Below are 17,945 nucleotides of genomic sequence, written 5' to 3' on the forward strand. Positions count from 1 at the left end.
AACCTCGGCAAATCTGTGCAGTCACTCAAAACTGGCATTCAAGTTGGAGGTTTCAAAGGAAACTGCTGTTGCATAAAGAGGTGGTGATTTCCTCTGCTGGGAATCTATTCTTAGCCTGTGCTGTAGCTCAGTATCAGGAGGTGCTGCTGGTCTGTCAAGATAAGGCAGACCAGCAGCATCCTTTTCTGATATGAAATTGGAATCACCCTGTAAGACATACTCCTGCACAGAAAGAAAACCCGCAACAATAAAGCAACAATGCAAAAAAATTCTACAATTTACAATGCAAGTATCTGAGATCAGACTGTGCTATACCCCAACAGAGTCCAGAAAAAATTCATAGCTGGGGAAACAGCACTGATTAAAGGTATGTTTCATCTGATAGGAGATTAGCACAGGAAGTTTGGGCAGAATTTGGGACTGAGAACTTAATTTTTCCAGTTCAGAACTGCATTAAATTACACTATCTGTGTTTCCATGTCATCCATTTTGTGTTTTCACAAAGATGTCTGCAAAAAAAAAGAAGGTAAAAAAAAAAGAGTTATAATGCTATCAGACCAAACTACCCAGATTTTGCAGTAATGAGACCTCTGTGACCTTCTGGTAGGGTGCTGCTGTCTTCCCATTAACAAATTCTCTAGTAGTTTTCAGGTTTTGTACCTAAGGTTTCCAAGGACTATGAAATCTTTTAGTGTTGGAACAGACTCAATGGGCAGAGTACTACAGTAGCTTCAGAAATTAATTAAACTTTAGCTCAAGAAGTGGCACGGTGTGATCAGTTTCTGTTCCCAGAAAGGGATACAGGAGACTGAGCTTCACGTATGTCAAAACTGCTGCTTGTTCTGATAAAGATGCAAGAATCAATGTGGCATTGAAGCAGTGTCTGGCCTGAATAGGAGTTTTAAATAGAAAGTGGTTTAGTTTAGGTGAGAGAAAACCAAATAAAAAAGCCCAAAGAAACACCATCAACCAACAAGAAAGTACATATATTGATAAAGCCAGCTCAGTAGGTCTGAAAAAATCCAAAAGAGTATAACAATACTAAAATAAAGTGGTTTCTCTGGAGTGAATGCCTCATTTATGCATATGGCTCATTGACACTAACCTGTGATCAATGTTTTCATAATTACTTCAGATTCACACATCATACCCGACTTTTACATTTAAATGTTTCCCTTGCAACAGAAGAGCTACAAACCAAACATTTTAAATAGATGCTTATGGATCTCTGCATGGTAGACATTGGTGCAGAAACAAATACAACAAAAACAGTTCAAAAAGAAGACACGAACATTTGTCCATATTTGGGATTATTTTTTACACAAGGAACAACGAATAGAAGAGATGAAGTCTCCAAACTGGTAATCTTCCCATAAAGGCAAGCAACTTTTTTACTAACTAAATAGTTCTCCTGCAGCATTACGCAACATTACCTGTCATACTATCCTGAGTAAAATTTTTACTGAGAACTTAAAGATCTTTCTAGATCTTTAACCGAGTCATTTGCTGTTTTCATTTAGCATTGGTTCAAAGGCCAAGGACAAATATTATACCTTTTCATGACTGATTTTCTTGGCAACTTTGCAAGGCTGTTCTTGGGAAACCTCTGATTATATTACTGGAAGTAATACCCTTCACAGGTTTCAGTAGGAAAATTTTTTTTATCACAACTGTCCATTCTGCGAACTTTCAGACACCAAAAAAATTAATTTTTTTCTTAATATAAGAAAGTCTTATTCCTCTGCTGCTGGCAAGAGAAGCATACAAGTTAAAGCATTTAAACATTTATATCTGACTGTAAAATTAAAGGCTGCCACTCATGATGAGTATGAACAGAATCTCCAGATTTTGATAAATTCTCCATCAGGAGAAGCTGAGTTAGGTGAATCTGTTGTCAGGTTTCACATTTGTTTTCTTGCTAGTATCTGGTTCTCTTTTCTGCTGAGGCCCATGTTTGCTTTTGGTGATGAAGCAGTGGCATTGGGATATTGTTTCAAAGGTGATGGAGTATTCTGTATATTCTTACAGATGATACCAAGGAGACTCTCTAAGGATTTGCTCAATAATAGAGTCATGAAAAAGTACGAAGCAAGGGAATAGTCTCTCCAAGTCTGGTGACCATGAATTTCTGCATCTCAGAAGAATGGTCACCATCAGATTAAAGATCACCATCAAGTTACTTTGAGTGTTACTTGTACAAGCAGGCTAAAAATGTTTGTGTGCTAGCATGGTTAGATACATGTAAACCTTGAGAAAGACTTGGACTGCCCTGTACTCCTAGGGGCATTTAGACAGACTGTATGTTATAACCTGATCTGCAGAAAATTTAATCTTTTTCTGTAAGAATAAAAGCAAGTATAGACAATATGTCAGTGAGAGAATGAATTCTATCTAAACTCTTAGGGCCTTGCCACTGCAGGAAGCCTTGCAAAACCTTACACTGGAAAGGACTAAGGAAAGCAGAACAAAATGCTCATTCTCCCCAAGAAAGACAACATTTACAGGAAAAGGAATTTTAAAAAATCTTTATGTCTCTAGTTCTTCACCCTACTAGTGAAGCTAGTGGAGTATGCAGTGCTATCACCAATCTGGACCAAAATATATAACTAATACATAGATAGGGCAAAGTAGAAAGAATCATTGTGGGAACAAGTTGAGCCAGTAGCACCTGCATTCAGTTAATTAGGATCAAAAAGGAGTGCTGTGTTCTCAAAGGGGACACCACTTAATGGTCTCTATGGTCTGCATGTTTTTCCCCGTGGATGAAAACAGTCAAACATGATGCGAGTGTGAATGTGTGTGTCATGGGTTTACTTGTTCTAAAAAACAAAAGGGAATTTTTTTCTTTCCCCTGCTGCATGTGGGGGAGGGATGCTGAATGGAGAGGACAGTTTTCTGCCTTGGGTGATTACCTACACAAAGGAGCTGGCTGATAGCCTTCCCTGGGGCTGGGTAGGGAATGGGGAGTTTTTCTCCCCTCCTCTCCTTGGAAAGCGGTACTTGACTTTCTGCCTTAATGGAGGCAAGGGGGGGGGTGTTGGAAAAGCTTTGAGGCCGTTTTTGCTCTCGACCTGGTCACCTGGCTGCTCTCCAGCCTCGGCTTGCCTGTGCGCTGCCCTGTCTCCATCACAGAGTTTGTGCTCACTGACGGACAAGACAAGGCGGGGGTCCTGTCTACAGCCAGCCGCAGACAGCATGAGCTTACTGGGAAAGAAGCTGCCCTTCTTTCCCCTTTTTCCCCTTCCCCTCCTCAGTGTGCGGGGGAAATCTCCACTTTCGGCTTCTCCCGCTCCAGGCCCTCACGCAGCGACCGCCAGAGCCCAACAGCGCCCCCTGCCGACCAACGCCGAGCACTGTGGGCTCTGCTCCTCCGTGACCCAACAGCGCCCCCTGCCGGCCGTGGTTAGGATCGCGCCAGAGGACAGAGAAGTGTCGAACTGTTTCCTTTTGAAGGGGACTTTGGGTACGGGATTATTGTTTAGTTGTTTTTGTGTTCCTTCGCTGTTTTTGCCAATGCATTTATATCTTTTAATAAAGGGTTGTTATTTCTTCTTTTTTCCATACTTCTTCAGTTGGAGCCTCTTAATTTTGGATTTACGATTGCTGAGAGAGAGGAGTTTGGTCTACCTCATAACTCATCCTCTTTAGCAAAACACTTCAGTCTCCTTAAACTGAGACAGTGTGGAATCAAAACACTGGTTTAGGATGATCCTGGGAATTTCAGTTAACTAAAAGACAAACACCAGGTGCTGTTTACAAAGGAACCCTAATAAAAGGGGAATGCCGGAAAGATCAGCAGAAAAATCCCGAAATCGAACTCTGTGTGGTGGCAACCTCGTTTCTTTCAGCGCCCATATTTGCCATAGCTCATCAAAGATTTCCTCAAGAAACCACAGAAGTGTGGTCCCTGTTATCCCTGGAGGGTGGGGATAGGGGGTGGACTCCCTGCATCGGCACTCGGCTTGAGTTCAGACGGCAGGATAAATTAATGGGACAGACCATACTGAATAGTACTGGCTTTTTTTTCTTTTCCTATCGTAGCAGCAATAATTTTGCTAATAACCTAATTATGATGATTCACTAATCTTGTAGTTGCACTATTATCTCCAAAAATATAGATCTTGAAATTGGTCAGCTTACTGTCCTTCTGTAGCCACTGATTTTCCTCCCCACCACTTGACTTGGCTGAAAAGAGTTTCACCCTCCCCAGAGACGAGAAATAGAAAAAATAGCATAGCAGAGTGGGGATAAGGGTGCTAAACTTGTGTGTGCTAGACATACTCCCTCAACCTCAGCCATTTCTAGTGATCCTGATTTCCAACTCTTAGAGAAATTTGCCACCAGCTCATCTTCGCACAGCCCTGAAAATATGCTGCACCTGAACCCAATGACCCGGATTACTGTTTCCAATCTCAGGGACATGAATCACTGCCTTTCCTTCCTCCCCTACCACACCTGCCTCCTCAAGCCAGCATCTTCTGGCTCATGTTGCTCCACTACTTCTGCATGGAGGTGACTCCGCTATTGGGTGACCTCTCGGCAGTGCCACTCTCACTCCTGGATGCTCTTGCTGCTCACTGAAAATGACTTCAAGTTTTAAGTGTCCCAATCTACTCTTCTTCTGCCTCTGACTTCACTGAGAAAGGCAGACACCTGGTTTGCTTGCCCTAAAGCTCACACCTCCACCACAATTAGCTGTGGGTGCCAGGAGAAACTGGAGCTGGAGAGAAAACAAAAAAGTGGGGTGGTCAGCCTAGGGAGGTTCTATGGACATAACTGGTTAATTTATTGGTTAATTGGTTGATTTATTGTCTTTTCACTTTATTTCCTTTAACAGAAGACCAAGAGCTGAATGAGGCATATCAAAGACAAGTACTGAATGTCTTGTACAGCTTATAGACCAAGAGAGCTTTACTCCTCTTAAACTCATTTGCCATTGCTCACTCTTCCTTTTGGATCCTCAATTACCAATTGGGCTGTGCACCGCAGGCTGCAATAGCTGACACTTGGCACATTTACTGGTGTCCACAGAGGCTCAGCACTTCAGCTTGGGTTTCATGTCCCACAATTGCTGTGACACTGTGCAGCATTCTTCTGTTATGTGCACTATACCAAGGACCCTGTGGTCCGTGCCCGGACCCTGCAAACAGTCTGGGACTCCTATTCAGGGCAAATGATAGAATGACAATAAGGAGGATTAAAAAAAAAAAAAAAAAGGTAAAAGTCCAGTACAGTCTTTGTAGTTCTTTAAGAGCTTTTCACAGATTTCAAAACACGTAAGAAATATGCTTTGTAGGCACATAAAGTTTCAAGACCAGATTCAGGATTTTTTTTTTTTAATACGACCGCCTCCTGCTGGACTCCTCATGTCTGATTCATTGTGAAGACAAAGGTACTCAGTATATATTTGAATGGAAGTTAAATGACATTTTTTGCTGTTGTGATATTGCCTTATTTGCTTTTCTAGGGAAGAGAGTACTTGAGTGCTTATCTTGTGCATAGAGCTAAAGTTTACTGGGGGGAATGTGCAACTCAGACTGTTTTAGAATGAATACAAAGTCCAGGAGACACCAAAATAGAAGGTGCTATTTGGACACATTCTCTCCTGTGATTTGCACACCAAACTTTTAACTACTGAACGCAATTTGAATAATCCAGAATGTTCTTGTTAGAGTTGAAGATGGCTTATCTTGCAACATCGTTATTTTTGCTCCTCCCCTGTGTCCAGTTAACATGCCACTGTACAGTGAAGAAGGCTGCTGCCCACTCGACCGTAACTCTGACTGGGCAAACAGCCCAGATTGCTCTGACTGCAGCAAAAAACGCAAGGTAGGACCTTCCTGAAGAGCAGTACTGGCATTTAAGGGCTTTATGACTGACTAAGCTGACATTTAAAAATGAAAACCAAGAAAGAGTTCAGTGCTGCTGAGCTAAAGGCACATGAAATACTGTCTCTGCTCCATCATCAGAATAGGCAGGGCTTTGCTTGCAGTGATATAGGAGATCCCGCCTTCTCTCACTTACAAATGCTTTTTTAAACACCCTTGCTTTTTACAAAACAGTCAATTGGAAAGTACCCATTTTAATGGATAGCATTCTGTACCATCATATAAAAATCACCTCGATGACTTTGAAATAGCTAAAGCATAAAAGATTTGCAGAGTGAGGAAACATGTTTATTAAACCAAACTGATAGAACTGGGGAAAGCAGGCTCAGGCCCCACCACTAGTCTTCAAGTTTTTCTAGATGCCAGAGTTAAAAGTGTAAGTATTTCTGAGTGTTTTGTGTTTCTAGCCTAAGGTAAGAGGTAAGTTGTGTTTGTTTCCCTGTTAGCTTCCCTGTTTCTGACTATCCCTAATCTAACAAAAAAACCCCTTAGCTGTCCTACCAACTTCTTTTGTCTTTAGCCTTATGCCATCACAGCAACAAGAGCACAACTGTGGTACTAGAAGGGTAAAACAGTATCTCTGACACATTAAAAATTGTACACTGACCTATACGCTCTACCAGGTCATTTAAAAACAAGACCCCTCCTACTTGACCTCACATAGTTTTGGTTTTTTAATTGATGTTATCAGATGACTGTGTATTATGATACACTCTACCATCAGAGAGCAAAAGCCAAACTACTTACTTTCTTACCAGCTGATTTTGCTTTTCCTTCTTGTTGGAACCATTACACAGATCTGATCTGGAGAATACAGCAAGGCAAAGCCACAGCTTTTCATGAAGGTGGGTATGAGAAGCTGTGAATCAATCCAAAGCCCTTCCTTCTCACATGAGCAACTACTTCAAGAACATCAAGCGATTGAGACTGGAGATGAAGATATGGTATATACGGGATAGGATGGCAACAGTTCAACATATATTTAAGAAAGGTCTCCTGGGAGACAATGAGAAAGATAACCTTTGAATAGGATGGAAGTTATTCATTTAGAGATCTCTTTACTACTTTATAGATTTTCTGCTTTGCTGCCTTTCTTACAAAATTATTGCACTGTATTTAATAATTTTCTAGCATGCTAAGCTCAAGATTTCAGCCAACATAGATCATGAGAGGGGCATAATTTCTAAAATCATAATTTTTCTAAAGCTTTACATAACTATTTCAGAGGTTTTTAGGCAGCACTCTAGATGTACGCTGGTTTAAGAAATATATTTCTGTCCATTCTGTAGAGAGCAAATAATTTGCCAATACATATGTGTGTACATTGCAACTATTACAAACACCCATTCAAATGTGCCCTAATACATTTACCAAGAACCATGCTAACCACTATGAAAGCATGAAGAGATAAACAGAATGGGCATATTTATCTAATGTCACTGGGATGGGGTGCCAGTAGTTTACTACTGTGGAATTATAGTTGTAAAACAATTCATAATACAATAGCTGTTTCTTTGTTGATATCATCTGATGCACCTGTGCTCCTCCAAAGCCAATGTATTTCCTCATAATCTTTTCCAGTGGAATTGCATTTATGACATGACCTGTTCCACCAAGTAACTCCATAGTATTCATTGTTTGTATGAAAAATATCTGAAATATTCTATACACCGTCAACACCTAAGTAATCTTAATTCCAGTGGTTTTAAATAGTGTTTCATCACAGAGAGTTTGGATTTACTGCAAAGTGAAATACAGTCAAGAAGTACACTGGCAAAAGAACTTTTGTCCTTTTTATGATCTTCCTGGGCCACAGAGAACAGAAATAAGCAGAGAGTACTTACAACAGAAAATTTCCATTTATCTTTTAAATGGTTCAGCATTTTCAAACTATGCCAAAGGGAATAAATACTCAGTCAGTAATTTACCTGAACACATAATTCTACAGAACAGGATGCTTTTTATGGCCCCTTGCTGCAAAACAACAATGACATTGCACAAAACCATCAAAAAAGTGCTGTTATTTACTGTCAGTATGGTCAGATGGCTCAGAGAGTAGAAGGAGCCTTACAATAGTTCCTTCAGATTTCCAATAATAAACAGCTCTAGAGCTGTTAATCATTTATCTCTACAAAGGAATTCAATGCAAGAAAGACTAATTTTTATGCCATAAATCCTTAGCGGATTTTTTTGTGTCAGATACTCCTGAAGACCTCATGGTTCCCCTGTAAATTTTAAAGAATTCTGTGGAATCCACTTAGGACTTAATCACTGCACCTTCAGTAACGAAGGAATACAAAATCACGTGACAGATTAAAAAGGTCAAAATAAGGGTTTATATTTATCAAAAGCAACATAATAATAAAGTTTCTTGGAAAGGCACATCTGATCTGTCACTTCAACTGAAGCTCTTATCAGGAAGAGTTCTCAAGGGAAAACAAAAGATGAAACAAACCGAATGAAAAATAAATTGAAATGGTGATGTTGAAAAAGACTATTTGTGATATCCTGCTATTCTACCCTTGTCTGGATTAACATTATGCTTTATTACTGTTAGCAGTTTATATAACCTGACTCTTACCAAATCTCAAAGACTTAATCCAAGGTACAGCTAAGCAGTCTTAAATCCCTACAAGAAATGGATGTGTTTTGTTTTTTTTTTTTTGTTTACAAAAACCCAGAAAACAAACAAACAACAGAAAATAAATCAACCCCCCCCAATATAATAAAAAAGAATTCAAAAATAAAATCTGTTTCATAATATAATTTGGCTTGCCAATGCGAGTAAGACTGGAATAAAATTACATTTCTGAGTATGCACTCAAAAAATGAAGAGCTCTGAATTCAAATGTCAGTTCTTTCCAGAGGTCTTCTTTTGGTTTGGGCATAACATTACAAACATGTTTCGTATCAGCTGCAAGAAAGAAGCCGTACTAGTATCTTGTTTTCTTCCAGAAAAGCAGTGCTTTAGGGAGGATTCCAATGACAGCTCAGATGAGAAGCTTGCTCCTGAGATGCAGCAGGAAGACTGCATGACTTTGTGCCATATAGGTAGGATGAAAATATCCATGTTTTACAAGATGGCAGAAAATTGCCTTGAAGGAGTCTTCTTGAGAGAGTAACAACTAACTGACAGATAATATTAGAAGGACCCAGTATGAGGAACAGACTTTTTTTTTAAGTGGCATTTTAGAAATAGTGGTTAGGAACGCCCAAACTAGATATCTACAGAGTCCTATCAGTTTTATGGTGTTGCCAATTACAACTGCCTGGTGAGTGCACAGAGAGACCAAGAAGAGTAGTATATTTTATAAAAGGCTATTTTTCCAAGACCTACTGACTCAGAGGGAATCATTCATTAGTCACCTCTGGAGAAAGTTCACAGAAAACAGTACAGTGAAGGAAACCAATAGTAAATACACACAAAACTCAGCACAAATAAATTTGAGATACTGCTTTCTACTTTATGGACTTATGTGTCTATGCTTTTTACACTGTCCTGAAAAAATACCTAAAGAAATTCAAATCCACAAATCCTTTACCACAACGCTTCTCTCTATCCTTTCACCTTCTTCCAGCCACCATCCCAAGAAAGATGTGCTGAAGAAAATAAATACATTTAGAAATCCAAAGACAGGCACTTCAGCCTTTTTCTGTTTCCTCCTTTCCACACCCTGTAACCCTTTCTTTGCTATTCTCATTTATACTTGGAGTTTCCCAAGCCCCAAGCTCTTACTTAACTAGTTGCATTTTTTTTCCTCCTAGACAATTACCTCTAATTAAAAATGCTCTTTCAAAACGGCCAGGCAAATTCAAATCTCCTGCACAGTTTTACCATCCAGTCACCTCTCACGTAATCCAGTAGTTTGATTTCAAAAGGAAGTGTAAGCTATCAGTTCTTCATACTTTCTCCTTCCAGTGAAGTGTATGCATATAGGAAAAAAATTTCCTCTTCCATAACACTATTCTTAGGTTTTGCTAGAAAGGAAGTGAAGTACATTGTAAGTGGTTTTAATATTGATTTTGCTCCAGAAGAAAACTAATAGAAAAATCTAGACGCTTGGAAGTTACAGTACTGAGTGCTACAGAAAAATCCTGAACAATACAGGTGCTTGGGGATTTCTCACTCTTAAATCTATATCGCCAGTATGGGTAGTCTGTTGTCAAAAGCATGTTTTCTGACAGATACCAGTCTACACTGAAAAATCCACATGTGACATAATAAAAGCGATCCTTATCACATACACCACCCCAAAGTGTTACACTCTTTCTTGATGTAACTTCAGCGATGCTACAAAGAGGTTATATAAAGGCTTTTGAAAAAGCTCTGAAAGAGAGTGTATAGACAAACGAATTCAGGGGTTTCAGGCTGTGAATTCTAAGGCTCTAGCTCCTGCAAGCTCAGACTGAGGCACTGAAGTCCCCAGAGTGGGGTCAGTTTTCGAAAACAATAAGAAGGTTGAACAATATCCCATTACTCTTCCATCAGTTCAGCATTTTAGGTAGTCACCCCTACAAAGCTTTGCATAAAACCCAGACCACTAACATTGCAAGGAATGGAAAAGGAAAGGAAATCCAAGACAAGAAGGATAATTTTGTCAATTACAGTTCCTTTAGTAATTGGTACAGTGTAGTAACATCAACCAAAATAAATACAATTATTTTTACATAATACAAAAATATAACCCTTCATAAATTTTATATTGTGCTAGGAATTATGCATTGAGCTTAAGCAATGATATATAACATTTTCTCTTAAATAATATGGACAGGTATACTTAGCCAAATGAATGTAGTAACATTTTCTCAAATTTGAAGACAAACACATAGAGAACAGTTTATTATTTCAGTGTATCCATACATGACATCTTAGCTAGGATTTGAGAGCAACCCAAGTCTTTCAAGTTTTCCCCTTGCCACTGTTCTCTATTCATAGCACAGTAGTTCTATAACCATATGGTGAATTCAATTTTTGACAGTAGCATTTATTAGCAGATACAGAAGAGTATTATTCAGACAACCAGCTTAAGGCACCATGGTTTCCACAACTGACACATGACATTACTGGAAAAAAGAATTTTAAAGGCAGTTATGAGTGTTTAACTATAGTACTACAATGAACAACAATCTATTCTTGACAACACACTTCATTGACTAGTGTGGCTTTTGTTCTCTAAAAAGAGTAGTAAAATATATGATTTTAACATTAATACAATCTGAAGAATGCATAAACTCTTTGCACAAAAAAAATAATTCTCCCTTCATCCCTCCATTTTAAAATGTAAGAAATTCCAACCATCACCCTTGTAAGACAATTCTTTTACAGACTTTTTGGAAATACAGTTTCCAACACATTATATGGTAGAAGTCCACTAAATCATCTCCATTATCCTTTAAAAGAAAGTATATCTAACTGCTGATAACTGTTGTCCCATGTCCCTCTCCCCCAATTCTGTACTGAATCTATCAACTCTGCAATTACTAGCACTGGTGAACAATTTATTTAAATGAAATCAAGTTTCTCCTGGAGTCCTAAAGAACAAACACAAGTCCTTGACTTCCTTAAGACCTCTTGACCTCTTCCCTAGCAATAGCCCATGACACTGGCTAAAATTTAAAACAATATGAAGTGAAACTATCATCCTGACAGCACCTGACACAAAGACCCAAACAGCTACCTTGTCAAAACTCTCTTAAACCTCAACAGTGAAAAGTAGGATTCAAATAGAATCATAGAATCAACTGGGTTGGAAAAGACCTCCGAGATATCAAGTCCAACCCTTGATCCAACACCGTCGTGGTTACTAGACCAGGGCACTAAGTGCCACATCCAGTTTCATCTTAAAAATCTCCAGGGACAGTGAATCCACCACCTCCCTGGGCAGCCCATGCCAATGTCTGATTACCCACTCTGTAAAAAATTTCTTCCTAATATCGAACTTAAATTTTCCCTGGTAGAGCTTAAGACCATACTAGGATAGGACCGTAATAGGATAGAACAGGATAGGACAAGGAATAAATTCATTAAATTTCACTACAGAAATTGTGCATTCCATACTGTACATGGTAGTTCAAAAAACCACAGCCAAGACACATTCACAGAATCATTTAGAATTTCAGAATATGTTTCAGACACATCACAGGCAGATGTCAAAAGACTATGGTCGTGACAAAGTCACTGCAGCTTACTTGCTTCCATTCCATTTATCAGAGAAAAACAAGAGTAGATTTGGCATCACACATTACATACTTGGAGAAATATTTTCCAAATTACTATCAATTCTGATAGTACTCCTTCCATTTACCTATCACAGAATAGTCAGGGTTGGAAGGGAGCTTCCGAGATCTAGTCAAATCCCCATTTGTATTCCTGCATTTCAGAGTAGGACTGCCTGCAACTACTTGTAATAAATAACGAATATCCACTACAGTGTTGACATATTATGCAATGAATCCCCAACGGCTTTCATTTGTGTACTTGTCCACTTGGTCAGCCAAAACTTTGGCTCTTACCTGCACTTAGTGCAGAGCATTAGTGAGATTTTTCTGTGCCTTACAATAATGCCAGCCTTGAAGTCAGACATTTTATTGACAGTGCAGAGAAAGACCTCAAGATTTTCCCCATTTTCTCATAACAAATACCAGCAGCATATAAAATGCAAATTTGCCTTTCACTACCTAATTTTCCCTTAAGGTCCAATGAGCAGAAATCTTGTTATATTGTTTCTGCATCTTTTGCCCCTGAACTTTTACAGTTTATCGACTTTCACATTCATTTCCTGAAATTAAGTGAAACACCCCCCAGAAGTAAACTACACAGGTCATGTGCTATCATATGTACAAGCAACTATGAAAAAGTATAGCTCAGATTCCAGTAACATAATGAGCAACAGTGATTTCCTCCATTTCAAATAAACTTAAAATAAATAATTTCAATTAAAGCAAGAGCTTAAACTATGACAGCAATGTAGTATATAAAAAATAAGACCTATAGAGAATTAATCTTGCTATTGTTACCTGATCATATCTAACCACAGGAAATTTCTGACTCAATCAACAGCAAAATTTCCTAAGCTAAAATCCAGATCTAAGAATGACATAAAACAGAAAAGAAGCTGGAATAACATTCTCTATGTTAAACACAGACATTCTTCATTAACTGAACTATCCATACCCTAGGTTTACAATTAACTTTGGTCATGTTCTGAATATACTCCACTTTCTGAACAACTGGTAACTTTAGGATACAGAATTTATCTGTAAGGACCTATTACAGCCTTCTAGTCCTTTTGCATGACTGGGTTAATGTTGAATTAACCAAAGAAAACTGAAATCATCTTGTATGATTGGTTTCAATCTCAGTTACCTAACAGACATACGACAAAAAAGCACCTATGAAAGCAGTGCAAATGTAAAGGCTCCATGACAGGGAAAGAAAATAAGAAAAAGAAGTTCAAACAAACAAACAAATAAAAAACTGTATTGTTTTCCTCAGTGGTTGTTTACTATTTTGCCTTCTGGCAGATGAAAGAAGTTATCTTCTTTGAGTTTAAGATGTTCTGCTAAATCTAGCTGTCTTTTTGCTTCTTCAATGTCTTCCTGAATTGCTGAAATGAGCGCCTCTGAAAAAGATAAGAATATGGGTATTTAAAAGTTGGTCTGAATTTTGAACACAGTATCAAGTGAAAACATGGGGTACCACAAAATATCAAAAAACAATCACAGAAGTAGAATATAATTATGAGGTCTAAAGGCAGAGTTCTTTGGGTTTTCAAACATGACAGAGTTGCATTTTTACTTGTTACAAGCACTACTCTCTTGCTTTTCCAAAAGACTTTAGCAGTTCTGTTTCAATACTAATAGTATTGAAATACTACCAGTATTGAAATACTACTGCATTTAAAAGAGAAATGAACACATTCAACTGATGCTTCTACAACAAGTCCTTGATTTTAAATTACTCCACAGACAAGTGACTGAAAAATAGTTTTCTAGTGGAAGATGTGGGAGTATGGTCTTGGGTTTTTTAGATAATGAAAACCTTTTACTGAAATTTCAAAGGTTAATAGATAAAACATCTCATAGTAGAAGGAAAGACAGGGAAGACATAGAACTTGCATGAGTAAGACAAAAAAGAGATTAGTTTGAGAGAGACCTCCAATACTGACCTAAGGAATCAAAGTTTTTTTCCGGTCGAATATATCCAACTATGACTATACTAAGAATTTCTCCATAAAAGTCTTCCTTGAAGGTGTGGATAATATGTGTTTCCTAAAGGAAGAGAAATAAGTGGGCATTTATTATGAACTTAAGAGTTTCTTTCCCTATCTGTAGGCATGTAGACCTAATATCCATCATTCAAATTTTCCTCAACAGAGAACAATAAAAGGGATGTTTAGTTTAGAATGTACAATGAAAGATTAAAACACTAGGGCTTTAGTTTATGTCATGAAGAAGAATTGCATTTTGTATGAAATTTAAAAAAAATACTCACTTAAAAAGTATTCTGATAGCCAAAAGGGAAAAAACAAACAAACCAGAGAGACATTACTCAGGAGAAATGCTTCACCACTTCTCAGAGGTAATATTTCCAAGGCAGGAAATCCCAAACAAAGCTTAATGCTTCATCATCAAGTTGATGCATCCAAATAACTACGAAGATTTTGATTGAAGCAGGTGGCTTAAGGTGACCTTTTACAACTAGCTCACATTGGAATTTAATGATAAAATTCAAGAACAAGTGCAGGCTGAAACACAGTTCCACCTTACACTCAAAAACATTTTATTCACATCTGCCTCTTCAAAATAGGCTGACCCATAGCATATACCAGCAGAGCTATCATATGGGAAGCTTTGAACTAGTTGCTCAGGAAACTTATCTGCAAAAATTTTTAAAAGTATACATTTCCCTGGGACAAACACTTAATAGCAGAGATTCACGCCCAAACAAAATTGTTTTCAATAAATAAAACAGAGCTCTGCAAGACTCAGGGAAAGCACCAGCACCTGATAGCAAGAAAATCACAGCTCGAGATTTTAACTTCTCCATCCTATTATTACACACCTTCAAATATTTATTCTGTATATAAAGCCACACCACCTCATGTTTGGATTCCATAATTTAAGAGAAGTATTAATAAAAAAATCATTAAAAATTAAGATGCTCCAACATCTCTTATTTGAAAAGCAGATACACTGCAGAAAACCATAGATTATTAGTATGTTGCAGCTCATGCTAGGGCTCTCATAAGCGGTAAATTCAATGCATTTATCAATTTATGCTTAACTTGCTATCAACATCTCGAGCAACCATCATTTCAAGTAGGGTTATACTTTTATTTTAGAAATAATTAAGAAATGGTGGAACAGAAAGAAGAAAATAAATTTTAATCACCTACATGTCTATACTTGGGGGATAGAGAGAGTATGTTCTTTATAGAATATAAATATGATATAGATACCAAATGCATTTCTAAGAGCAAATTCCTAGATCTCATTCATGAATTAAATTCTGCTTATCTTATTAAAATTCAACATCTGGCTCGTGTTACAATAAAAATCCCATACAAAGCAAAATTCTTACCACTGATTTCTTAGTATTCCTATAGAAAGGGTTCCATCCTATGCTCAAAACCATTTTATGTACATCTCCATTTCCAACACAGGCCCATCCATAGTATATACCAGTAGAGATATCAGGTGGAAAGCTTTCAACCACTTGCTCAGAAAAGTTAGCTGCAAAAATTTTAGAAAGTGTAAAATGGGAGTGAATGTGTAAGTCAGGGACATAACAGGATCTTCAAATACTGAAAAGCCAAACTCTGCCTACGTACTACTTATAAATGTAACACCGGCATTCATGAGAATAATGCAACATGCCATTTGGTAAAGTATAAAACAGCTTCATAAAATTAGCCCCTGTGGCAATACCAGAGGTATTACATCTATCTCGCATTGGCCTCTTTATCCACCAGCGCGCTTGTAGCAAACGTGGGCAGAGTCCTTCCCAAATCTTCATTCGCGAAGCCCAGCCATGATGATGATATCTTTTACACATGCTGTATTTTACAGTTCACTTTCTCTTCTTCAATAATAATTAATAAACATGCCATATATCCAGTCAGGATGCATTTCACCTTTAGGATAACTATCATAGCTTTAATATGGTGAAAGATGAATTAAAAAAATTAAGTTTCTTCTGCACTATAAAGTAGCATCCTAGAACTATTTACTTGTTAGTAAAATACTTACCTATGAATAAAATATGCAGGAATAAATGCGATTATTATTTAACCACTTGTCAATTTTGTACGAGTTGCCTTTTGGAGACATCTGCGGATTTCTGTGATTTTCTTTGAAAACTACAAAATTATAGCAAAATGAAATTCCCCTCTGATTGAATTTAACATTCTCTCAAAATTAATATCCTACTTCTATTTACCAAGTGGGTAAATGTCTTCATGCAAGATATGAAGTTGATTTAAAATATACATTTACTACATTTTTATCAAAGCTAAAAAACAATGACCCCCCTTCCCTGCTCCACAGTACCAACACAGTATTTATAAGCAATCAAGGGAAAAACGTGAAATCCTGCCAGAAATTCAGCACCACGAGAATGGTCTCGTAGAGTTTCACAGCTGTTACAATTAGTGCAATATGACTGCTGACTTCAGTGGCTGTTTAAGGCATTCAGACAACTGAGAAAGATAAGGAACAGGCAATTATATTCGCTGTAGGCGAAGCCCACCTACTAGGTTTTAACCTCTGCTTTATTCCCCTTGAACTCTTCTCCTTAAAGCGATTCCCAATACCTACTCCCATTCTTGTTCTGAGATTTATCAGAACGGTGCCATAGCACTGTGCATGTGATCACTTATCTATATCCTGTAGACCATCATGACTAGACAGAGATCGTTCAGAGAAACCTCTTAACAGACCGAGGGGCGGGGAATAACACAAAAGGAGAATGCAAGACTCTAAGCAATGCAGGAGGGAAAAAAAGCCTCAGGAAAAGGCTGGCACGGCACAAGGCAGGGCTGTTTTCGGGAAGCCAAGTCACGACAATAAGGCAGCAGTGCAGGGCAGCCGGGCGGCTCCTGGGCTGAGGCGAGCTTAGTCACGGCGCTCCCGCACCCTGACGGGCAGGAGCACGGTGCGGATGCGGGTCCGGCTGCGCTCGGGGTCCGACAGGGACCGGCTGCAGAACCCCCGGCCTGGGCTCTCGCCGGCGGGAGCGCTCCCGGGGCTCCGTGGCGGAACTCCCTCGCCAGGCCAGCCGAGGCCAAGGCGGACACACCTCCCGTGCCCTTCCGCGGGATGATGCCGCCCCGCCCCGCCCCCGCCCCGCTGCACCGGTGGGATGGCCCAACCTCTTGGAGCCTCTGCCGAAGCCCTTCACCACCTCCCCGCGGCAGAAAAGTACGGCAGGTGCCTCAATCGGCCGCAGGGCAGAGCGGCCAGCCCCAGCGCCGCCGCACGCGCTCCGCCGCTACCCCTCGCACGGGGCGCTCACACGCGCAGGGGAAGGATGGGGCGGGGCGCTCTTGCTTTCTATCCATACGGCTCTCCGGCGGGGCCTGCCCGCCCTCCGCAATGGGCCCGTCCGCCCCGCATGCCCAGTGCGCTGTATCCGGCGCCCGGAAGGCGGGGTCGGGCGGAGCGCCAGGGCCGGCGCTGTGGAGGGTGCGGTCCCGTGCTCGGTAACAGCCGTGACCTTCGCTCCTGCCCGCGGGACTCACGCTCCGCGCCCCGGGGACAGCAGGGCCCGGTCCCTCCTGCGGCTTCGTGCCATGGAAACTGAGCAGTGGCAGCTGTGACTGTGCTGCACCGGCTGCCACATCCTGACCCTCTCATCTGAAAGGCTGCGCGTCGCACCCAGGGCCCACGCGATAAGGATCGCCGCTCCCTTGGTAACTCTGGGTTTGCCTTTTCGTTTAGAAAAGGCCAAATGCTTCAGTGCAGAGCAGACATTTGTGAAAACTCTGAGAGCAGGACTTTTTGTTATATGGTAGTAACCAACTGTAGTTGCTTGTTTAAGAAAAAAAAAGGGTCAAA

General features: G+C 39.6%; 1 protein-coding gene across 1 annotated transcript; it reads right to left on the minus strand.

Annotated features, from left to right (window-relative positions):
- Positions 1 to 13,340: 13,340 nt before the first annotated feature.
- On the minus strand, positions 13,341 to 17,504 carry RFK (riboflavin kinase). The gene is given in 7 exon segments (XM_029962936.1): positions 13,341 to 13,510; positions 14,057 to 14,159; positions 15,472 to 15,623; positions 17,244 to 17,307; positions 17,310 to 17,369; positions 17,372 to 17,458; positions 17,460 to 17,504. Coding segments are annotated over 7 exon segments (642 nt in total). The 3' UTR covers positions 13,341 to 13,379.
- Positions 17,505 to 17,945: the final 441 nt, after the last annotated feature.

This window comes from Manacus vitellinus, unplaced genomic scaffold, assembly GCF_001715985.3.
Source record: "Manacus vitellinus isolate BGI_N305 unplaced genomic scaffold, ASM171598v3 scaffold_50_pilon, whole genome shotgun sequence".
NCBI classification, from domain to species: domain Eukaryota; kingdom Metazoa; phylum Chordata; class Aves; order Passeriformes; family Pipridae; genus Manacus; species Manacus vitellinus.